General features: G+C 44.6%; 1 protein-coding gene across 1 annotated transcript; it reads left to right on the plus strand.

Annotated features, from left to right (window-relative positions):
• Window positions 1-25,234, plus strand: Shab (Shaker cognate b). The gene is made up of 11 exons (XM_066728908.1): window positions 1-213; window positions 5,451-6,917; window positions 10,694-11,540; window positions 11,674-11,981; window positions 14,630-14,713; window positions 16,594-16,866; window positions 19,805-20,032; window positions 20,207-20,432; window positions 20,979-21,341; window positions 22,598-22,807; window positions 22,897-25,234. Exons 2-11 carry the CDS (start codon window positions 5,796-5,798, stop codon window positions 23,130-23,132), a joined length of 3,897 nt encoding a protein of 1,298 aa, XP_066585005.1. The 5' UTR covers window positions 1-213; window positions 5,451-5,795; the 3' UTR covers window positions 23,133-25,234.
• The last annotated feature ends 61 nt before the right edge of the window (window positions 25,235-25,295 follow it).

Consider the following 25,295-nt stretch of genomic DNA (forward strand, 5'->3'; position numbering starts at 1 on the left):
TCGTCTGCACGCAACGAAGAGAGCAGTAGCAACACTAGCAAGCATCGAGCACAGAGGCAGAGCAGCTCGTCGCGGTCAGTCGACGACGTCAGTCACCGTCGGTCTTCGTACGAAGCCTCGTCGTTGACGACGAGATGCTGGCTGTGCCGCGGTGTACGTTCACTCGCGGAACGGCCAACGTATTCTTGTCTATCGTGCAATTTTAAGGAAGAGGTGAGTGAGACCGGATGATGTCGCGATCACTGAAAAGAGCCGCTCAGCTGGGACTTGGAAGCCTTCCGTGACTCGACAGTTGCTATTTTTTAACTGGCCAGTCGCACAGGCCGTTCTTAGCCACCGCGGTCAGGGACAGCAACCGACGGCCACTCGTGCTCGACCGCGTGCTTGTCGAGGACGCCATCATCGTAGGTAGGCGTCGCGACGCTCTACACTTGCTCCAGATTTCGCCACTCGGTAACCCTGAGCACCGGGACCGGGTTAACCACTGTCGCTGCGGACCCCAAACGCAGAAGGACTCTAACTCAATGCTAACTTCAATAGTGAATCACGTTGAAGCTTTCACCATTCATCAGTGCCTTGGAAAAGCCATACAGAGCTAAGGAGAAATTATTCTCAGGGTTTAGAATGATCGAACGAAAACTGATCTTGTTCAATTTTGTGTTCAACTTTGGAAATTTTCTCTTCTTTTATTATCGATATGTTTTCTTCAACGTCGAGTGGTGTCGTTCAAGTGAATTCTCTAGATCAGTTTGAGTCGATCGCCAATGTCAATCAGATCAGTTTTCATTAACTTTGGAATATTCGTTCAAACGATACTGTACACGTTATTTCCACGTAGGGGGTACCCCATGGGAAGTCCGGTCTTTTTCCACTGGTGCACTCACTAAATGACTATCCACAGCCCAACCACGTTACGTCTTTCCTCGCGTGACCTCCAACCAGCTGAAAGCTTATCGAGTTCTCGTTTGTTTTTCACGGATATTCCAATAATACTTAGTACGATACTTAAGTGATTTCTAGAAGGGTAAAAGCTCTTGTTTTCCCTTTCGAAGGGTTTGAAATTGAAACCATTCGTAGTGGGAGCGTGTTGAGATTAAATGCGAGGAGTCGGAGGGAATATATATATATATATATATATATATATATATGCATATATATGAGAAAGGGGAAAATGAGCGGTGGAATGAAACTTCGAGGAACTAGAAAGTGAGAAACGATAACGAGATCAAATTTCGTTAGATGCGCGACGAGTGGCGCGACGACAATTTTCGCAAAGCTGCATCTGCCAAGCTTCGAGGCTTGGCTCACTGACAGCTCGAGATCTGTCGGTTCGTTGCAACGTTTAACGTCCGAGAACAAGGGACAGAGCGAGTATAGTATATCACGATGCAGGACTAGCTTTATGAAATTGGTATTGGCGACCTAGATTTGACCGAGTTCCAATGGCCAGTGAGGTCTGAGCTACCTAGCTTTGCTCTACTTCTTTCTTGCCTCTCGCTGCTGCTGCTGTGTTGCCTTTTCTACTTCGCATTACCACCGCAAAGTGCGACCTGCGATTCTCGTAAAACGTAAGTGGATAATTCCGTTCTTAGCCAGACGCTGTTCCCAACGAGCCATTATCCACGTTTCTCAATGGCCCGTTATCCTCGCTTTTCTCGAGGAAGTAGAAAATGCATTCCTTACGTACGTGTGTCTGTTTGTCCGTTGGAGGGAACGCTCCAGAGTGTGCGTCTCTCGTGCATATATCGTTAGTGGATACGGATGCCAAGTGGTAAACGAAAGTTGCAGCCAGCCGTTGTCTAGCAGTGATACGTGCGACGTTCGCGAGGTGCCCGCTGCAGTACGGTCGTACAGGGCCGATGCTAGTAGGAGAATAGGAAGCGTTGCCAAATATTTTTGCGACACGCTGGCTGGCTGGGTCACCGAGAGGAAAAAAATCGATTTCCTACGCCACCCCACCCCCACCCTCGCCCGCACCGTCAGCAGTGCCCCGTATTCACCCTCGGCACGCACAGCCCCACTTTCCTATAGACACAAGGGGAGCTTCCCCCCGGGGTGTCATGTCTTCCTGCTGTTTCTCCTTGTATCGACACGTCGTGCTCGGGCTGTTTTCTTGCAACGATTCGAAACTCCGGCCAGCCAATCAAAATTCTTCCCGCCTTTTCTCCGTTCCGACGATTCGTCGCGTTCGGCATTCTCTGTCCAAGCTCGCATTGTTTCGACGCGGACAATGAAAACATTTGCTGCTTCTATCTCGACTAAAACCTTGATTTATGACTACCGATTTTCCCCCACCTCGTTGACCATCCTTTAATACCCGTTATGTCAACTTTCTGAGAAAACTCGTATTTCAAGATCTACCAAGACAGTTGGCAAAACACCCGTTAAAACCTCCTATGATTCATGAAGATCGTTTCCTCTCCTCGATTACACACATTGAATATTGTACTAAGCACATTATGCTAACGCTTGAAACTTATTCCTTGCGGGGACGTATATCTATGCTTAATGCGAGTTTTATTCTTGGGAAAATATTCAGTGGTGAACGGTAGCGAGAGCTTTGCGAATATTTACGAGGACCTAGTGGAAAAACACTTTGGTAATCAGACCCAATTGGTTCTAGCGAATTTTTCTACTTATTATTAATGACTTTTCTACTCGAATCTTCTTCGTCAATTTATGGGGCTTGCTCTTTCTTCCGAGGCTAGAATTAAAATAGCTGCTCTTGAGGAAAAACTTTGCAGAATTAGTCGAATTGACACGCGATCGATATCTTTCGTTTTTCTGTTATTTATAATGCTATAAAATTTGAAATAGAAAATAATAAGATTTAAAGCTATTGTTCGTTATAGAAAATTATTTATCGCTGAACCGTAGGAAGAGCTTTGCTGCTATTTATGAGGTTCCGCAGTAGAAAAGGATCTCGGTAATCAGACTCCATTGGTTCTAGAAGATTTTTCTAATTATTGACTGTTCTACTTGAATTGTCTCCAGAGATTTATGAAGATTGCTCTTTCTCCTAGTGCCAGAATTAAAATGGCTGCTCTTGAGGAAAAACTTTGCAGAGTTGCCGGAACAATCACGCGATAAATAACTCTCATCGCATCGTTATTTTGAAAATGCTATTAAAATCCATAAAAATAATAAAATTCAGAATCTACTATTTATTACAAAAAAAAAAATACTTATTAAAAAAACTATAGGACGACGATTTACAAAGACTCGTCGTGGAGAAACAATTCAGCAATTAGACTCAATTAGTCTCAGCGACTTTTGTACTTAACGACTTTACTACTTAAATCTGTTCTAACGATTTATGAAGCTCTCTTCCTTATAGTGCCAGAATTAAAATGGCCGCTCGTGGAGTAAAACTTTGCAGAGTTACCGAAACTGACACTTAACAAATAACTTCCTTCGTCCGGTTATTGTACAATGATAAGAAAATTAGAGCGACAAAACGACAGAATTCGAAAGCCAGTGTTTATCGCGAAGTGGAAAAGGAAGTTTTCCCTCGGACAATCCAACTGTACTCGTATACGTATATATAAAACTATCGAAGCTCCATTAAAGTTCTTTCCCCTTAGTAGCTTCGCGTCAATATTCAGCTGTCACGTTCCGGGAATAATGGGGTCTAAAATGTAACGTCCAATAATAATGTAAAGGCAAAGCAGTGTGTCACGTCACTTGTATCTAGGGACTACCCTTTACCACAATTGGCTTCGAGGAAAACTGTCCCCTCCAAAGTAACGGAGTGCTGGAATTGGATGAAACTCCACGAAGCTTATATATATGCGTAATATATCGTACACGTCGATAAAACATACCGCGCTTCAACCATGAATCAAAAATAATATAAAAACGCGAGAATGGACGAGAGAAATTCGCGGTTCTCGCAATTGTGCTATATACACGGATAACAGGTACAGTCTTTTACAAAATCCCGAAAACCGGTCTCGCGGAGATAAAGTTCGAGGGAGCTAATAATACGAGAATTTACAGAGCAGTAACGGCATTCGCAGGGAATATTTCAGTCAAATAAACGTGAATCATGGCAAGCGCGCGAGTCTCGCAGGTTAGGTTGCATCAAGAGGCCTTGATCCATAATTCGAGTTCTTGGCGATCGAAGAGAAATCACCTTTTGCGGTAGCGTCGTTGCTATACTACCCACCGAGCGCAGGTTATAGTTGCTGGTAGGCATCGCGCTTAAAGGGAGCATCGATTGCGAGGCTAAAAAAAAACAGAAGAAAAAGAAAATAAATAACGCTCCTGAAAAATGCGAAAAATCAGCGAAAGGATCCTGCGATGCTCGCTCGATAACCGTGAAGAGTTCAGCTGAGCGCGGTGCGAGTGTACGATTAGTAACGGCTGACTATGAATGGCCACGACCACTAGAGAAGCCAAACCCGCGCGCGCACGTGGCTATGTGTGCGTGCCAGTGGTAAATATCGATCGAAAAGCGCGCAGGCGCCGACCCAGCGCCGTCAACCCTTCGAATACCTGGCCGAATTTCGTCCAATTATCCTGATCCCCGCTCGAATCGACGAACCTTGACACCAAATATTTGGCTGGCCTTCGAAAAACTGTCGAAATTTCGTCGAGCAAACTCATTCTTGACACGTTTCGCTATTTTCTCGAGGAGAAACTTTGTATCGTCGATGTAGAATTCTGTATGGTCCTGCAAGACAGAGAGAGAGAGAGAGAGAGAGAGAGAGAGAGGATATTCGTAGCGTTTCTGGGGCGAGATGAAAGAGGTGGAAGGTTCGTAGGACGTGCAGGGGACGTTGCAACGTCCGGTGGATCTCCCACGGAGGTCCGAAGACTCGAAAATAACGTCGGTGAAAATTGGAGGAGGTTTGGCAAGATGGCTCGAGGAGCGACGGAGTTTTGGCATTAACGGACCGAGTATTTAGCGTCGCGGCTATTTTCTTGCATTGTCTATAGTACATGCTGGGACAATTTGCCGGCGATGAGGCCACGTGCCATCTCGAAATAGCGGCGCTACAGTGATATAGGTATACCTAGGTGCGTAGCGAGCGAGGACTCGCCGTGACGCGGAGCTACAATACAAGGGTTGACGGGAGACAAGGGAGCACGTGCATGCTGTTTGGCGAATCGAGCAAGGCGCAAGGCGAGGACAGGTGCATTCCAAGGGGAATCTGGGTCAGGGAGCAGCGACCCCGGAGAAGACCTATAAATAGCGCTAAACAGTAGATCGTTTCGATAGCGTAGATGTAAACAGTGGAGCAGAGCAGCTTTCGCAGCTTCCGCGGTTGCTGGCATAGGCCAGCGGAGATTCCGACCTTGCGATTCCGCGCGTGCAACGCGAGCGACCGTTTTCGATTATACAGAACGAAAATAGTCTCGGATCGCTATGGCCTCGTTTCTGGTCCCATTGCGCTGCGGCCAGGATTCGAATAAGCGACTCTCATATGCGAAATTTCGTTTTGCAGGCTATGACACGCTGTCGACGGGGACCTGGAGCAGCATCGCCGTGCTGGGATCGCCGTTGGGACGGATGAGGGAGAAGGAGTCCAAGTCGGAGGACGACGAGGCGGAGGAGGAAGGAAAAGGAAGCGAGAGGAGAGAATACCGGAGAGGAAGAAAATCAAGGGGGAGGACAGGGCGAAGGAGAAGAAGGAGAAGAGGCGGAGGAGGGGGTGGGGGTGGAGGAGGAGGAGTGAAAGTGGAAGCAGAGGTGTAATAGGAGTGGAGAAGAGGACGGCGCGTGAAGCAGACTGGAGAGAGCAGGAAGAGGAGAGGGAGGTCTCGGGGCTTCTTGGTGGTCGGAGAAGTCGATGCTGAAGGAGAAGAGATTCTCGGAGGAGGACAGACTGGCGGACGTGGGTAGCGATCGCAATGGGGGCTCGTCATCGCCTGTGTGCGCGGCCTCCTACAACATCGGGGTCGAGCAGGGCTTCGGCTTCGAGGCTTCCGGCGCCGGCGCCGGCGGCGGAGGCGGCAACGTCAGCGACGGAGCTTCCACTATTCTCAGGAAGAGCGTCGCTGGGCTTGGGGGTGGTATGGGGACAGCGGGAGGATACAGCAGTCACGGGCAGCAGGCGGTAAGCGGGCAGGTGACGGGTACGGGGATGGGAACGGTGCCCGGAAGCGGAAGCTTCCTAGGGGGGCAGAGCGGCCTCGCCAAGGAGGTCCGCTACGCACCGCTGCAAGCGGTCGGGGTTGCCCCCTTGACGCCGGTCACGCTGCCCCCGCCACCTTCGTCCATGTCGCCGCCGCTACCACCGCCCTTACCGCCTCCTCCTGGGCAGCCTACGTCGCCACAGCCCCCTTCGCCACCACCACCGCCACCCCCGCCTCCGCCCCCTCTGCCGCCGCCTCTCAACCTCCAGATGCAGATGCAGCAGCAGCGTGCCTTCTCGAGGTCAATGACGTCACTGCCCCCGGAGCCCCTCATGCACATGCGGTCCAAGGCTCTCAGCCGCAGGGTCTCCATCAACGTCGGAGGCGTGAAGCACGAGGTCCTCTGGAGAACGCTCGAGAGGCTGCCGCACACCAGGCTCGGAAGGCTGCGCGACTGCAACACCCACGAGGCGCTCATCGAACTCTGCGACGATTACTCCCTCGTCGACAACGAGTACTTCTTCGACCGACATCCAAAGTCCTTCAGCTCGATCCTCAACTTTTACAGGACCGGCAAGCTTCATCTCGTCGACGAGATGTGCGTGCTAGCTTTTAGCGACGACCTCGAGTACTGGGGCATCGACGAGCTCTACCTGGAGAGCTGCTGCCAGCACAAGTACCATCAGCGCAAGGAGCACGTGCACGAGGAGATGAGGAAGGAAGCCGAGTCCCTCAGGCAGCGAGAGGAGGAAGAATTCGGCGAGGGTCAGTGTGCCCAATATCAAAAGTGGCTCTGGGATCTTCTGGAGAAACCCACCACTTCCATCGCCGCCAGGGTAAGTCGCCTCTCGCGATTTTTCCTCCCTTACCCGAAACGGAACTCCAGGCGTCTACTTCCTTTCTCGACTTTGTTTACGAGTCCGACAGTTGCGCTCTTTTGCTACTGCAATTTCATGCTTTCTCCAACTTTACAGTTTGGGCCGGATTCTCGAGCCGAGCCAAGGTACCGCAGAAACCTTAATCGAATCACAGATCTAATAGTTACGTAGATCAGACACGTGTTTAAGCTACTCTAGGATAGACCATTATCTATATAGTCGTCCTTCGAGTATCAATTAGTCGAGCTCCTATATAGGAAATGGCACGACTCCCCTGTTACAGCTCATTAACGTTATTGTGTTCGTTAATTATGCTCTGTACGCAACCCCGATTGTTATATATATATATATATATTAGAACTATAGTGCTAGTTCAAATAGATTTATCGTTGAGGAGTTATACAGTAGGAGAAATCAATCACTGAGCATTTTGCAAAACTATACACTTTTTACGTCGATTCTGTAATCTTAATTTTATTTCTAGGTGGCGCCACATCACGATTTCTAATTAATCCTCCTTACGTTCTTTCTAGCTAGTCGATAACCTTTCCCATAAAAACACGATGAAAATAGGAATGTTCTATACGCGATTACCAGGTATCACGACGATTCTTTCTCGACACCGCTCCCTCTACCAATGATAATCGTAACGATATTAAGGCGAGAAATAATGGATAAATTCACTACGAGCGATTTCGATTCGTACTCGTGTATACCTGCTCATTAATAGCTCAAGCATTGCACTGTAATTTCTCTCTCAAACCAATTACACACTAATCGTTTCTGGCTCATTGATCAAGTACACTTTAACATCTGTGTGTGTGCGTGTGTGCATGCTTCTCCTCCGATTAAATTCGACCTTCGGAATTGGACTTTGAGTAATGATTTTTCGTGTATTTCGGGTATACACGTGTAACGAGTGGAGGAATTAGAGGAACGATCAACGTTGTACTCGCGTGCCAGTTACTTCCGGAGGGCGAAATAATGCAAAGCGCCGGAAATGGGCGGCTGTTGCGAGACCTATTGTACACATTATGGACAATCGCACATACACACGACGAACGATATACACTGCACGTTGCACACAACTACTCCTTCGTAAGGTGGCAAAGGAACTCTAATTCGCACGCTTTTATTACACTGCAAATTCACTTTGTACAGTCTCAGTATGATTACTCTCATTTTCAATCACTTTTTAGACCGTTTGGCTCACGCGATTTGTAGTCTTGCAAAACTCTCCCACTCCCCCCCCCCCCTCTCACTCTCTTTCTTTCTCCTTCTTCTAATCACTGTCTTACGTACATAAAGTTTTGGGGCGATGGCCTTGCCAGGTTTTTCCTTCGTTTCTTTCACCTTCGAGGAAGCTTCGACGTGGATTCGATTTTTCTCGCGAAGACTCCGGTATCAGGTGGCTTCGAAGCAAAAATACTCGGGCCAATCGATCCAGGGCCACATTCGCGAAGAAAGTCGTTTTCTCGAGAACACCCTAAAGGTCTCTGTTTAACGCGCTCCTCAATATTACACAAAGTAATATCGATTCCCTGTTATATTTAAACCAGCACCACGCTCGATATTAGTAACTATGTACGCGACCATTGCATTTGAAAATTCTGTCAACCTTTATTTTTCACTGTTTTCTATTATTACCTTTGAGCGTTCTTCTCTATTTTACTAGGCGTCTTTTAACTAACACCGATCAACGAAGGGCAGAACACCCTCCGAGAGCACAAGCATCCACTTAAATGTTTATCGATTCCATCAAATCTCTCACACTCGGTCCGATTCTCCATTCCTTTTCTCCTTTTTTCAATGTCCTCCGCTTCACCACCACTCCTCCGAGTCTTTAGCTCGCATCCCGCTTCTGAAATCGATCCAATTCACTTTCGACCGGACAGAGAGAAGTAAGAATCAACATCGAGTAGACAAATTGTACATTAAATTTCCAAAGAAACGAGAAAATAGATTTACGTATTCAAAACACAATAAAGAGTAAAGATATATTTTCAAAGCTGATGGAAACAATAAGCGTCTAAAATTAAACGAGCTCTACGCAATTCTACTTCTACTTCAGGGACAAGTATATCTTTGGAGACCCGTTGCTATTTTTATCAACACGGAATGATCTTTAATTGTAGATTGGCTTGTTAAAAATATAGCGCGAGGACGTTTCGTGGTGCGCGAGCGATTAATCGGTGGAGAAAATTCTCGTGAAAAGCTGGAGAAAATTGGTTATAAAGTGGGAGGGAGGATAGTCAATAGTTCTTAGGTGTGTGAGAGCGACGCTGAGGGCAACTGGGAGAAGAGGTTTCTGTAAATAACTACAACCTGTTAACGGGAGAGATTGCTTGTACAAGCTGCTTCACCGCTATAGTAGTCTACGCCTTCACTGACCCACGAGCAAACCCTAATCACACAACCTCCAGCACACTAATGTCAACACTATCACAATCATATATCAAAATCACCAATAAACTCACAAATGCATGCCGTAAGCCAAGCGCTTTCCGATTCATTATTACAGGAGAGCAAAGCGTACACTTTATTCTTCAACAACTCTTCTTTCTCTTTCGTTCACGTTTCTTTACTTTTGCTTGCATCTGTGCGTCACGTGGGCGGACTGTGGTCGATAATGAAAGCTCGGGAGTCTCTAAATATAATGGGATCATAAAACACACAGTTTCATTGTTTCACCAGTCGGCCCACGGATTTATATATTAATATTGTACATTTTCCCACTGCTCCATACTGGTCCAATTTTCTCCACATGAAATTTTGTGGCCGTATATATCAGTATGGTGCAGGGACGGAGTGTTTTTATAGTCGTAGCACCAGTTGTTTTTGTCGAAGCCTAAGCTTTTATCGTGATTTAATTGGTCGGAGACTCTGGAGGGCCGAGTATGTCCAGGGTGTAACCGGAAATGAATTCCGTATCCAGTTTTACATGCAAAACTGGCCCACCCGTCCTCTTCCCTCCCGAGTCTCGCCGATCGATCCTGGTAAGACGAAGAATTGATATCGCAATGTAGCGCAAGTGACGCTTATTCGGTTAACTTTGGACGTAGGGAGCGGGGTTTTGAAGGGTCAACGAAGAAACGGCATTGAAACATACTGCCGAATCTCGAACCATCTTTCATGATCGAGATGGAGAGAAGAGTCCACTCCAGTTATTACCATCTCGATCCACTACTGCCCAAAGTTGCAGTTACTTTAGCTTGCTTTCGTTGATATTCACCCATGTGTACATACACATACGATGTATATGGTTGTTCGTGCTGCGTATTTATCGGGCTCATCGGTATTTTTCTTGTGCTTGAGCTGCGAGACGGACGGACGGACGGACGAAAGCTAATCACTGTCGCTTAATCGCCGAGCAGTATTTTGTAAGATGCGATCGATCTGAATGCTTTTTCCACGAGGATGGACGCAATGCCAAAGCCGCAACGCTTGAACGAAGCGGAGCTCGGAACTCTATCTACATCCTGATGGAGTCACGAGTTCCGCCTCGTGCTTTTCCGGTAAACGGCAGTGTGAGCTCTATCGGAGGCCAGCCAGGTCGAATCTCTCTCTCTCTCTCTCTCTCTCTCTCTCTCTCTCTCTCTTTCTGTATCTATATACCACGTCTCTCTGACTCTCTCTCTCTCTCTCTCGAGTCGATCGTCCTTCGTTGGCAGGATTTCTCGAGGGTGTCGCGTGGATGTTGAAGGAGATGCTGGATCGTTGTATGGTCTTTGCAGGTGATAGCTGTGATATCGATACTGTTTATCGTGCTTTCGACGATCGCACTTACTCTCAACACCATTCCTAGTATGCAAGTGAATGACGAGAAGGGGAACTTTCAAGACAATCCACAGCTGGCGATGGTGGAGGCTGTATGTATAACGTGGTTCACACTCGAGTACGCGCTCAGGTTCAGTGCCTCGCCGGACAAGTGGAAGTTCTTCAAGGGTGGTCTTAACGTGATCGACCTGCTGGCGATACTGCCGTATTACGTCTCTCTGTTCCTGGTCGAGACGAACAAGAACGCGACCGACCAGTTCCAGGACGTGCGCAGGGTAGTGCAGATCTTTCGTATAATGCGGATCCTGCGGATCCTCAAGCTGGCCCGCCACTCGACCGGGCTTCAGAGCCTCGGCTTCACGCTGCGCAACTCCTACAAGGAGCTCGGCCTGCTGATGCTCTTCCTCGCGATGGGCGTTCTCATATTCTCGAGCCTGGCCTATTTCGCCGAGAAGGAGGAGCCCGGGACCAAGTTCATAAGCATTCCAGAGACCTTCTGGTGGGCGGGAATCACCATGACCACCGTCGGATACGGCGACATCGTACCCACGACCCCTCTCGGCAAGATGATCGGCAGTGTTTGTTGTATTTGTGGTGTCCTGGTAATCGCGTTACCCATTCCCATTATCGTCAACAATTTCGCCGAGTTTTACAAGAATCAGATGAGGCGCGAGAAGGCCCTGAAGAGACGGGAGGCCCTCGAGAGGGCGAAGCGAGAGGGCAGCATCGTGTCCTTCCACCACATCAACCTGAGGGACGCCTTCGCCAAGAGTATGGATCTCATCGACGTTATCGTCGAGACTGGTAAGAATCTCCTCGAGACACTTTCCCACTCCCCGTCCTCTTGGCATATCTGTTATTTGCCAGAAACCTCGTTTCTCTAGGAACCACCGTTCGTCATTTCTCGCGTGTGTGTGTGCGTGCATGCTGATTACAGGTCACAACATGTCCGGAGTCGACGGCAACAGTACCGAGGGTGAATCAGCATGTGGCCGGGGTCCAGCACAGACTGGAGCCGGATGTTACCGTAACTATGAGCATTACGGTGTCTCTCGACACCGCCGCAGCGCGTCCACCTGCTTCCCGGCTAATCTGCCGACTGATATACCGAGCACGCCGGACAGTCCTAACCGTCGACTGCTCGATTATGCTCAAAGTCTGCCGGGCACGCAGAACGACGATAATTACTATCAAGACGAGATTCCGGCCCATCATGCCTCCAATCAGGGAAACACTACGCCTAGCGTAAGTCCAACGACGCGAACGACGCCTCTTCTTTACTCTCATTGATCCTCTATAACTCCATTTTTGCTAGTTTTAATATCCCATCGAAGACCACGCGACGCCCAACTCTAACGAATTCTTCATCGACCGACTAATTCTCCACTTTTTCATCACTCGACATCGTCTAGCGTGGTCTTCGAAGTCACGCGACTCTACCCCCACCCTCTTCCCCTTTCCAATCATACGAGAGATATACCTCTCTCACCTCACCACTGTGGAGACGAAACTAGCGCCACGATCCACGGAGCCCGAAAGATTGGCACTTCACTTTCTTCTATCTCTTCTCATCGTGGATATAACGTAACCTTCCTCTCTCGACACTTGGCTTTTCGAACGTTCCTCCCTGAAAAGAAAACGTTTTTGTTATTGCAAGCGCGGTACACTTTATACAAACATGAAAAGAATATATATTTATTTAAGTATTATATGTAGATTTAGCGGTCGATGAGAAAGACGAGAGTGTAACGTTCCGTGGTCGGCCAATCGGAGGATCGTCTGACGGATCACGTGTTGTCGATGTGTTACAGGCAATGTCCGACAGCGCGCATTGACCACCAGCCTTGGGCAAAGATGCCGAAAATTCCCGCTAAAATCGGACCTTACCGCAACTTGTGAAACACTCGGATAAAACGAAAACTGTAAAGAGAAAGAGGGAAAAATGTGCAAAGGCTCGACTGGCAAGTGCTTTTTACTGTTGGTTAAACGAAAACATCGTTACTTTATCCCGAGACAGACGTGAGAATAGCAAGTGCGAGTAAATGGACGAATATGTATATACATAACATAGGGAGAAGCGCGAAAGAATATTGAAACGCTTTTTTTTTTTTGAGATTCATGTTACACTGAATCTCCACTAAGAAACAGCAAACGCAGTGCATTTATCTCTTTTACTTTGCCAGATCTACCATTTTTCTCACGAATATAAATACACTTGTCAATATAAATATATGTACTATCTATACATTTATATCTATATGTTATGCTGAGTAAAATACTTATTAAATTCGTATAAATTGCATCGTATGCGTAATATATAGACATAGTTTATTATAAATACACTTTAACATGTTATCTCGCATTGGTCCTAGTTTAATTTTGTATATGAGCATTTTTCAATTGCAAACGATGACTACTAGCTGTAGCTGTATTCATGCAGTATAGGCATAGAATTAGAGGTAGCGTCATTTCGTTTTTGCTCGATCGCCTGCTAAATTCCTTATAGTAGCTTAGAATTCTTTGGAATTAATGAACAGCAGTACGAGGATTAACGACGTAAATAATGGAACGAGGTTAGTGCGTGTTTCACGGTCCATGGCGAAGTTGGATGATCGGCGGTAATTGGGCCAATGTTGGTGTGCAATGCGCAAAAGCTACAAGTCCAGAATCCTAACCTATCCAATAGGAACAGAAAAGAAACCAATGAGGAAAAAGATGAAAGAGCAAGAGAAGCTTTAACTGGACAGTTTTAGAAGGTTGACATTCGAGAACACTGCCTGTACAATAGCATATCCGACAGCACTACTTGACAGTCGACACACGAAACTCGAATCAACAAACACAGCTCGTTACTGAAGACCCTTCCGGATGTCACCGCCGTCCACAATCGGGGAAACAAATTAACACAAACGACCATTCAAGGAATCTTCAACCTTCCGTTCCAGACTCGAAGAGTAATCAACATTTCTAACGCATAATACGTTTACACGCGTAAGTAATTGTCGACGAAAAGAAAATCCCAGATCAACGGCTTTTCTATTTGGGTCCCACGAGTGGGGAGGAGTTTCACAGTGTCGCCACCGCACGGCAATTTTCGACAACTCGCGCAAAAGTTTCTCATATCACACCGTGTTGTCTCTCCTCACCGTTTTTCATTTTCTAGTCCGTCTGTCCCGCACTTTTCTCGCGTTCTCTCACGCCCACGCACGTTCGCACGCGTGCTCTCTCGAGACTCTTCGCGTTCCTTCAACACGTATTCCAACTTTTCCCCCTTATCTCTCCCTCTTAAGCCAACACACACGATTTATCTAGCCGCTCTGTCTTCGGCGTGTCTAATGTCTCTCTGTCCACATGGCTTTTGTACCCGTCATCGGTTCTATCTATCCGTGTCTCTCTGTTCTCTGTCAATCTATGTCTTCTTTTTCTGGCTCCATGTGATCCTTCTTTCTCCAATCCCATAAATTTTTACATTTTTATGTGTATTACGCTCGCGCGTCTCATTTTACAAACTGTCGGATTGCTCGCTCGGTAAGCGCTCGAGTTGCCTCGTTTCTTCCCCCTTCGCTTCGTTTCTTCCGCAGCCATTGTTTCACGAGATTTCCTTGATTTTTCACGTAGAGCCTTCCGTCGATTTTCAATTTCTATTCACCTCCAACTGTTTCTTCCGACTGAAAATATTCGAGCCTTATCCCTTATTTAGCATATTTCTCATTCCTTACAAAACTTTTCCTTCGGTATCCAGTAATTTCGATTTTATCGATGTACAATATATCGAGCCGATATTTGATGTGGTTTTAAGCGAGGCTGCTCGTTCGCTGCCGGGCTGCGCCAGATTACTCATTCATATCAGCAAAGCTAAATAGACCATTGTGTGTGTGTGTGTGACGTTGTAGGATGAAGATAAAAAAGATGGCAGAAAATTCGAGAAAATCGATGAATTACCTAGTGAATTCGAGTGTTGCTTTTGCACCACAAAGGTATTTACGACTAGTAAGAGTATATTATAGCCGGTGATGGCGCTGCAGTACTGCGTAAATCGGCGGAGAAATATGTGAGTCGAATAAAGTGGGGTAGGGCGGGGTTATACACGCACGGATGAAAACGAGAATCTCGTCAGCTATTTTAGCGTACTCTTTGTGTACCGTTATATCGCGTTTTTCGTTATACATTTCACGGTGTGTCGGGGACACACGCAAAAACTTAAACACAACGCAGTCTCGGCCGTTTTACGCAGTGACCCGCGCACCATACCGTGACACTTTTTCATTCACACGATAGCCACTACGTTCATTCAGCTTTCGAACACGTATATTATATATATATACCATAAACAGTAGATTACACAGCTTACCCTCGAGCAATTTGATTTGCGTGTAACACGTAATTTGTGGGTCAAGGCGTCGCGTCGTGTCGGTGTGACCGCCGACGCCGCGACGTCTTAACCGTTCTAACACCCCACACTCCCTTGCATTTAAATCAATACGAGCCTCTGGAACTCCTGGCTTAACGCTTCTGATACACGCCATACCTAATTCCAGCAATTAATGATGGGTCGCGCCAATTTACATCCACACTCTTGCAAAAATCACTCATTGGTTCACGATTTTCCCCCACACACCCACCTATGGTATTCCTTTTTCCATCAGAAACCAGCTTACTTACTTCCCTTTCCTGCCGTTATGTCGCAGCATCATCGATCGCACGATACTAAATTAGTCTGCTTTTCAAGAATGCCCGTTTTTTTTCTCTTCACTTTCGGTTTGTGTACACCCTGGAGGTTATAATCCTGTTTTCCGTAAGTCCCTCCTCGAAAGTACTGCCGGTCGGGGAAGGGAAGAAACAGGCGAGTATTAGCATCCCGAAAGATTGGCAAATCCTTGGTAGAGAGGAAAATGACCGATGCTTGAGTAATTTTTCGTAGAAAATCGCTTGTGCACGGAACATCACAAATAAAGAAAGAGAAAAAAAGAGTGAACAAAGCTAGAACTGCCTCCTCGAGTGGGGAGCGAACACAGCCAGCAAATAAAGGCAGTTGACTATACCTATGTTTGTGTAGTAGAAAGAAAATACTTCCAATTGCACGAGGAAAGTAGCTAAAAACAGCGTCGAGCTGGTAGAAAAATACAGTTTAGCCCTCGGAAATTTTACCTCTAAACGGAAAAGGTTTCGAGCAAAATTTGTTTTTCCGATCTCTCGTGTATGCTTCCGCGCGTAAAGCAAAAGCTAACCTATCTCGGTGTCTGAACCCATACAGCACCAAATGACTTATAGACATCTTTTAGACGACTTTTAGTCAAGTGTTCTGTAGGAGAAGCTTGGCGTAAATAGTAGAAAAAGCGTGGGATTGCAGACGAAGTAGAAAAGGCCTTTTCGATCAGACTAGCTCGTTAAGAATGTTTTCGAGGAGATTCGCGTGAGCTGCGATGAAAAGAGATCATTACGGAGGATAATATAGTATAGACACACGTGACGGTGGATAGTTTGAAGGCGTCCCACGCAGCACGCGATATCCATCGAACGTCTGCTTCAACACGAAAGCAATTTCAATTTTCAAGCATTATGCGAGGTGTTCTTAACCGTTCTGCCTGCTTCGCTCAGCCTGATTAGACGGTTCCAAGGGAGTCGTAAAACAGAAACTACTCGACTAAACCTTCATTGATAATAACAGTAATTAACGTACGCGTCGTTTTTGAGAGGAAACAGTTTGGTTATATTTTTGAAGGGTTGTGTTTGCTCTCCGCTAGGTGGCAGATGCGTAGTTTTGTGAATGGCATAGAATGGCTTTTTATCAGCTGATTCAGCTGGAATCAGACCCACGCGAATGGATGTTCCTCAGCTTGGCTCATAATGATTTTAGGAGTACAAAGAATTCCGAGATGCTGAGGACATTATGCCATTGGCGACCAGCGACTTTCGAATACCCGTTTGTCAAGAGATGAGGTCGCTTCGTTCTGGAAGTGGTACTGAGCCTGGCTCTGGGATTGGTTATATGTTCGGGGACTTGGGAATGTCACCTATCCAATCAGCTGCGCCTGACGTTACTGGTTATGCCAGACATTACAACGAACAAGGCAGCGTCGATAGCTCTGATACATACGCAAGCTGTCAAACGCATCCCTCTCACTCCCAGGTACTTTTCCCTACTCTTCAATTTCTCATAATAAAAGGCTAGTGTGAAAATTGATCGTTCAAACGGCCAATGAAGGTAAGTGCTTCGTTTCTATCGGTGCCTTCCGAATTACTAGGATTAGTGAAGCACTTGAGTGCTACAATAAAAAGTATCTAACAGAACTTTTGCTGCACCACAATGCAGTAATGCAGTATCTGCAACAAACGTTAAGTCGTGAAAATAAAAGTTTACATTATTAATAACATTTATTATAAATTATTAGTGACATAAGTATCTATATATTCAAGATCTTATAGAGAGAAGATAAGTTCTATTGAATATTGTAATAGCTTTCAGTCCGGTATCATTAAACGGCACTCTTAGACTTGTCTTAGCTAAGATCAAATTGTCTCGATTTAACCTTCAATGAAATGTTTGGCTCAGTGATCATCTTAAGTAAATGCTTAGTTGAAATCCCAGCTTATCTCCGTTTAGTGGTATATGATTAGTTTTTCTTCATTTCGTAGCTCTTGATCATACGGTTTTCTTCCCTCGTACGTTAGTGTAATAAATGCGCTTTATATGCCAAATTTTAAATAGACTCTGGTTATTATAGGGTTTAAAACGAATATAATATTGGCTTTAGAATAGAAGCACGTGTAAAATGCATTTTAAATTTCTTAAAATAAAATGTTCGTATAAGAATGGATCGATAAAACAGTTAAAAGCGTTACTTGATTCTTCTCTATTGGTACACTTCGAATTACGAGAAATGTCTATATGTATAACAGAAGCTATAGATTTTATGCTCAATTTCAAACGAACCCTATGGCTAGTTGTACTTTACAACGAACGTAACATTGTCGTCAAAGTGGAAACTCGCATCAAACTAATCTCCATCCCCGCGGAGAGGAATATTAGCTGATATTAATCAAGAAGTGTATAAATTAATTAAATGAGAAATTATTGAACGACACAGTAATATATCTGATTACAAACAATAAATATTCATTAAATTTTCAAAAATGAATCATAATTCACTGAAACTAAGAACATATAAGATTCCATTAAAGAACTAATTAGTTTTTTAGAAATATAAACAATAAATTCTATATTTTATAGAAAATTATTTACCCATATAATAATGGATCGAATACCTTTCTGCAAAAAAGACTAGTCTTTAATATTCTTGTATGAAAATGCTCATTTGAAAATTATAATGACAAAATTTGTTAAAAGGAATAATTAATTATTTTCTGTTGGTATACTTTGAATTACGAGGATTTGTGTGAAGCACTGGAATATTCTACAGTAATCGTCCCTTCGAACTTCAAAGTAGATCAAACAAATATTTCACCCCCTTTTCGACGTTTATCCCTTGAGTAAATAATAACCTTGAACATTAATCGATGGAAAGGCAAAAAGAGATAGAGAGAGAGAGAGAGAGAGAGAAAGAAAGAGAGAGAGATAGAGAGAGAGATATGTGTAATATATAAATTCTCGTTCACTCTCAATAGACGCAAAAGCGATCTTATCGAAATATTTCTTCGGTCAATCTGCAAGCGTTTCATTTCCTTTTTCGCGTTACAACACGCCCTCTCGTATCACGTTAGGAATCTAAACTTATAATATACATGTACGTATACACATATATAGAGGGGAATCCCATTTACAAACATATCGACTTTTCGGTCAATCCAACTCACAGGGGAAATCATTTAAACGGCACGCAAACATTTCTCGTATAAAAGATGTTACTTTAATTCTTTTTTTCCTTTTTTACATGACTAATAAAAGTTATAGCATCACGCTTTATGTGAAACGTGTTATTTGACATGTCCCAGGTAACTACAATGTCGACGCAGTTTACTACATCGTATTTCCCTTTTACGACTTGTAAAAATATTTTTGAGCATCTGTTTAGAAATTCTAAACTACCACACTCCTTTCGCGTGTCAGGAGTGCCAAATTCGCTGTAGAAAACGGTAATCGAAAAGTTAAGAGGTAATGTTTCAAAAAACTCACGATTCTGTAGAAAAGAGCAATTCTAATAGTTAACTCAGGACGAGTAAAAGATCGAGAACGAAAGAGGCGTGAAATGCACGAAGAGAAAATCTCATAAATTTAACGATAAGGCAGGAAAGTTTCATTGTGCGATAAAAGTAAGTGTCGATTTCTCGAGATTTCAATTGAAAAAAGTCTGAACTGTTCAATCTCGTGAAAATATAATTAGGCGTTTCCCATTTGCAAACTCGGGTCGACACAGCATCACATAATGTCTGTTTCTAAATAGAATAGAATACCGGTTCGCCAGAGTAAACGTATCGATTTCTGTTAACTTTTGTCGGTGCGAGCTGTAACTCTTTAAATGCACGGAAAACGCCCATTAAGGTTATTCGATAATTTATGGAAGTAACTAGGAAAGTAAAAAAGTATCGTTGAACAATGAACGTTGACTATTCTTTTACGTCTAAACCACCGGCGTCCCTTCGCGTGACAGTAGCGCCATATTTTTGCACGTACGAAGCATCGAAGCGGTAGTCGAAAAAAAATCTCAACTCTGTGGAAAAGAGCAATTCTAATATTTGACTGGAGACGAGCAAAGGTTCGAGAATGAAAGAGGTGTGAAATGCAGGAAGGGGAAGTCTCGTAAATTTAACGATAAGGCAAGAAAGTTTCATTGTGCGATAAAAGTAAATGTCGATTTCTCGAGATTTCAATTGGAAAAGGTCTGAACTGTCCAGTGTCGTGAAAACATCATCAGGATTATTCCATGATTTGTATACTTACCTCGAAAACAGAAGTATCGTTGAACGTTGACTGTTCTTCTATTTATAAGTGGCGTGTAGAGGCATCGAAATAGAGCGTAAGAAGAGTCATGGTTGGGGGGAGGGGGAGAGAGATTTCGTAATCTTGTCACGATTAGAAGCGGTCCGTTGACGATTTGGTAACTTTGCAGGGCGATTTGACAGAGGAAGCCGATAGCAACTTGTACGTGAATCCGATGGAGTGTGCTGGAGGACGCGTGAAGAAATCTGCATCGATCGAGGTGGAGCGAGTCGCGAGCGAGGCGTCTCCAAGTCTTGAGTCCCTCAGGGACACCAAAACAATGCTCGGGGATTCAACGAACAAGCAATTTTTCGTCAACGAACCGGTACCGAAGCACAGAAAGATCAGAATTCAGCAGGTGAGATCCTGCAGATTCAAGTGTGGACCAAACTCGTCCTAACGCATTAATTACACTTATATTAAAAAAAAAAAAAAAAATACTACTGAATAATTGCAAATAAAATGTTTAGTTAAGGGTGTGTGAATTAGCAATTGTTTTGCGATTTATCAAATATTATGGACAAATTTGCAGAGTGGCAGAAGCAGGGCGCAATTCGTCAACGGCCAAGAAGGCTCATCGACTCGTGGTTCTATGAAGGACTCGAGGTCATCCGAGGAAAACAACGATCAACGCAGCGAGCAGGTTCGCACCATTGGCCGTCCAAATCCGTTTAATCCAACGAACAGCCTGGTATCGGCCTCGCGAAATATTAACCATCACCTCTTCTGGACCATTGGTGGTTCCAGGCATTACACGGGTAAAATATGAGTAATCGAGACCCGCGGTATCACTGGAAGCGAAACGTTTCTTACTCCACAGAGCTTGGCACACTTTCTCAACCGTAAAACTCGTGACCTTCGTTGTACTATCGCCGAAAGCCTGTGGCGAAAGAAACGTTTTTATTTAAGGATTTGAAAGTGCCTACTTCATAGCTGGGATGTTCCTGATAATACCAACGTTAACCGATCGATTTAACACAAAGAAAACCTTCTTTGTCACAAGAAAAATTTACAAAATTCAAGCCTGGTATTGTCAAGCACATCCACAAACGCATTAGCTTCCCATGGGAGTTTCATTAAAGCGAGCGCATGATTGTCACATTGCAATGAAGTTTTTGCTTTGTCGGAAGGAAATGCGGCAGAGTGGAATTAGGCACTGGCAAAGACCTTCGTGGTGGAGTAAAATACGCACACGCAAAACACTCTCGTCGCACTAGCTGAAAATTGAACCCGTTGAGCGTTGAAAAAGCTAAGGAGAATATTGCGCGATTGTTTTGTTCGCTCGCCACTGAACGGATCCTTAGGAGCGAGCGGCGAGAGCAAGCTTTCGCTGTCCGCGGACTCGATAGACAGCGAGGGCGTGCCATTCATCGAGAGCCAACGCGTCTCCAGGTCGATCCTGAAGAAGTCCGAGAGCAGCAACAACTACTACAACGCTGGTGACTCCGACACGGAGAAGCTCATTGCGGACAATTCGTCGGTGGTGTTGAGCTGCGATAACGAGAACAACGCGCTCTCCACGAATCTCGTGAACGCCAGCGATCCAAGGATCAGGAAACCGTCGTCCAGGCAGGTCCTCGAGTCGCTCTTCCGCAACAGCTACGCCACCGATAGGAGCCACGAGAATCACGTGTCCAAGAAATCTCTCATCGACGACCCTCTGAAAGGTTAATTTTCTCACAGCTTTACACCCCCCCCCCCCTCCCCTCCCCTCCCTTGATCCATTCATCCCAAGTGGAGGGTGGCCGTTCGACTCGAGCATATTTATCCTTCCATTTATTAACGCTAAAGTTCAATCTCTGACATTTAGATGCATCATCTCTGTGTGGTATATTGTACCGTTATAGCATCGCATCACGATAATGGAACGATATCGCGTGCCTCGACCGATCAGCTACTCTCTTACTCCATTTAACTTTATCTTTCTTCGATATACACACGTTTCTTTATTTCAATAGATATTTTTCCAGAAATAGCCATTGACGATCTTCTTTCTATCTGCACGATTATTATTTAAACTTTTCCAAGGTCGTTCTTGAATGTAGCACACGTTAGAGAAGAATCATTTCCGATTGAAAAGTGTGTAAGTTTATACTTTTAATTGACGAATCGCGTTTTCAATCCTTGTATATTGATACGCTTTGTAAGCTTGACGTTCGACTGTGATCGATCATCCAGCTTTGTGGGTATTTTTCTGTCAAATTTCCTGCTTCTCTGTGAAAAAGTATTTGTAACGATATTTTGCTTCATTAACGGATGTACCTCTGCTCCTCTTTCTATTGGTTATTGTAACATTCGTTAACAGTTATTGCGATGGCGAACAATCACGTGTGTTCCAGTAGATTATTTTTATATACCGTAATCAGTTTTTCCACCTATGTAGGACTAATCTTTGTTTTATCGTAAGATTCGTTAATAATTGTTGCGGTGACACATTAATCTCCCGTAGATTATTTTCATTGTAAACAACCTCAGCCTGTAGGACTAATCTTTGTTTTTTCATTAACTTTGTGTGAAACGCGAGTTTTACTCGGTAGTTGGTGCTTTGCTTGTAAGTAAACTGGATGTCTCAAGTTCTTTGTAATTTTAAGCTTGTTGCGAGCACATCTTTGGCCAAGCATAACGAGCATAAACCGATTAAGCGAGACTAATCGGGTGTAAGAAACACGAGTTTTCCCGTGTATTCCAATCTTTTGTAAGAAACTGTTTCTCGCTTCGGCTTTGCTGCTCTACTCTCTCCTTACCCAACCAATGATGATCCAACGTTGCATTTGTCAATTCCACCAACACGTTCCAACGTTCAATTTCAAAGCGTGAAAGCTTCCGCTTTCACGATTACCAGCAGCTGCAAATAGCTCCCCGTTGACGAATGCTTCGACAGCGCGAAAATTGGAATTATTAAGCCAGCCACGAATATTTGCAGAGGAAAAGCAGACTCGCGACGAGAAAATGTCGGAGAAGGGAAGGAGGGACGTTGATGGTCAGAGGGAAAGGAGGGAGAAGACGGAACTCGAGGAGAGCCCGAAGGACGGTTCATCCAGGCTGATAGCATCGCTGCGAGAGTACCAGTTGAGACAAGCGTTCGAGAGATCGAAATCTCGAAACGCCTTGGGCAGGAACTCTGATTCCCGAAGTGAGATCAACATGGGTTATCTTTGCGAAATTTCGACGATATTCAGAGGCCGATGGCACGTTAAGAATAAAAGCAGGTGGGATTTTCAGGAGAAAAGCTGAGTCACGAGAAAGAAGCAACGGAGAAGAGGAAGAGCAAGAGGAAGGTGCAGGTTGTCGAAGAACGAAGGGAAAGAAAGGGGAGGACAAGTGAGGAGGTTTTGAGGGAAGTGTCGTCCCGACTGATGGCTGCGTCCTTCAGGGACGACCAATCAAGAATTCCAGCGGAGCCACCGAGTCTTCCCCAGCAGGAGTACCACCGCTCTCGTAACGAGGTCGAAGGATGACCTTTCGAAAGGATTTTAGCCGATGACACACCTCAAATTCGATATTGTCGTTACCCGAAATCTTGAGTGAACGAACGAAGCAGGAAAACTAGTCTTGTTAGCGAAGGAAACATGCTGCTTTGCGAGACGAGTACCATTGAGAGTATTGGTACTGTTGTAGAGAGCAGGAAAATCAAGCAGTTTCGTCAGCAATATCCAGATAGATATACGCTTAAAGCTCCAGCAAGATTGTATACGCAGGCAAAAGCTTGAGAAACGCGTGTTTGCCTATTGTATGGCCTCGTTAACTCCCCTCCGTAAAAAGCTTTAGTCAGTGGACACGCGCCAGCACACACGATATCACACGGACACGCATCATCACCATCGACACGGCTCACGTAAAACGCTCAATTAGGCCAGCAGCTTTCAGTGTCGCAAAAATCGTTTTAAGACGATGATAAATATTAATAGTTAAGTATCACGATTCACCGAATGAAAGCGAGAAATGTAGCAAACGGCGAAGGACCATGCGGAATGTTTCAGTGGGATAGACAGAACTTATTATTTTTTTACTATTATCCTGTTGCGTCGTTTCTTAAGGTATCTCTATAAGGTATACACGAAAAATGATAAATATATGTATATAACGAAAAGTTATAAAGATTAAACGTTGTTAGTCTCCCTGAATAGTGCAAAACGGCATTCGAGAGAAAAGCTTTGGGCTAGTTCGCATGCGAAAGAGGTCAAAGAGCGAGCTATGATAGGCGCTCTTGCGATACAATTTTTTTTATTCATTTTTTTAAGAAGACCAGCTACCAAATTACGTCTGCATGTAACCAGCTGTCCATAGGTGATAATACGTTAAAGCGAAGTGAGAGAATTCGTAGCAAAGCTAAGTTACAAGTTGATTCGTCTAGCACCGCTGTAAACGCTGCACAGTGACGGTTCTCTAAATCAGTAATTTTATCGACGATGGAAAATTGCCGCTAGATATTTGGACGAGGTGCGCATGGGTGTCGGCGTACGCTTTGAAGAGCCGAGAAGTGTTCAGCGTTTACAGGGACTATTAGCGCGAAAAGTGATATAAAATATAAGGACGTATTTCACGCCAAGTCGAATTGGACTCGTAGAACGAGGCTGTTTCAGATAGATATTCTTCGAGTTCTTGAATAAGCAGGCACTGTTAAGGACATATCTGCAATGGCATTTTTATTCATTGTTATAGTTATTGTAAGTAGTAGAGAATCCGATGTACAGTTGCATGCTCCCGTGTGTCGTTATTTTTTGCGGGAGCCATTGTTATGTAATGAGCCAGTAGTGTAAAAAAGCCTCGAGTATTTTGTACGACGTTCGTAAAATTATTCCGTTCGGTTATACGCGTAGCACACCGCCCGCCCCCTCTCACTCCCAGCCTTAAGCTCGCCACTTTTCTATGTAACGTTTCGTCGAAAAGGATTTTTGGCATAGTCGCATCCGCAGTTTCTTCGTAGCGAAAACAGGCCGAAGGGTGTGTATTCTATGTACAAATATAATTGTGACAGAGACACCTCTCTTTACTTCCACCGTTAAATATAATATTTATATATACATATATAAACTATATATTAATATTCTCGAACGTTCTCGTGTACCTGTTGTTCCAAATCTTTCCATCTCGATGCCTCATTTCGCTTCGAGCTCTTGGCCAATGTCTGTTATTAGTATCGAGACGTTACCAGGCAGTGTGAATTATTCTATAGTTTTCTTGTAGAGAAAGTTCCTAGACTGTGTTACAGCCGGTGATTATTGTTTATTATTGTAATTAGCACGATTAGCAGCGATACAGTACAAAAAGATCCACGTTTTAGGCGTATATACAAAGATATATATGGAGAGAAATAAAGAGGGAAAGAGAGAGAGAGAAAGAAAAAAATTACGTAAAAATTCAAAATAGGAGTATAGCGCAAAAGGGAATATTGGACGAGTGAGGTGAATAAAAAGAAGAAAAAGATAAAATGCTGATCTTTCATTTTTCGATTTCACCCAAGGCCTACTCCCCCGTAGTTCTCTAGCTATATATAAGACCAATTGTAGCGATCGAAAAAACAAATAAAGTTAAAACTATCGAGTTCTTGTTCCCTAAACTGCAGCCTCATTGTTTTCCTCACCTTTTCTTCGTCCATCTTGCATCTTAGTCTACAGCGT

Source organism: Prorops nasuta, unplaced genomic scaffold (assembly GCF_024137725.1).
Source record: "Prorops nasuta isolate Cenicafe-Biocafe unplaced genomic scaffold, Cenicafe_Pnas_1.2 PNAS00006, whole genome shotgun sequence".
Taxonomy (NCBI): domain Eukaryota; kingdom Metazoa; phylum Arthropoda; class Insecta; order Hymenoptera; family Bethylidae; genus Prorops; species Prorops nasuta.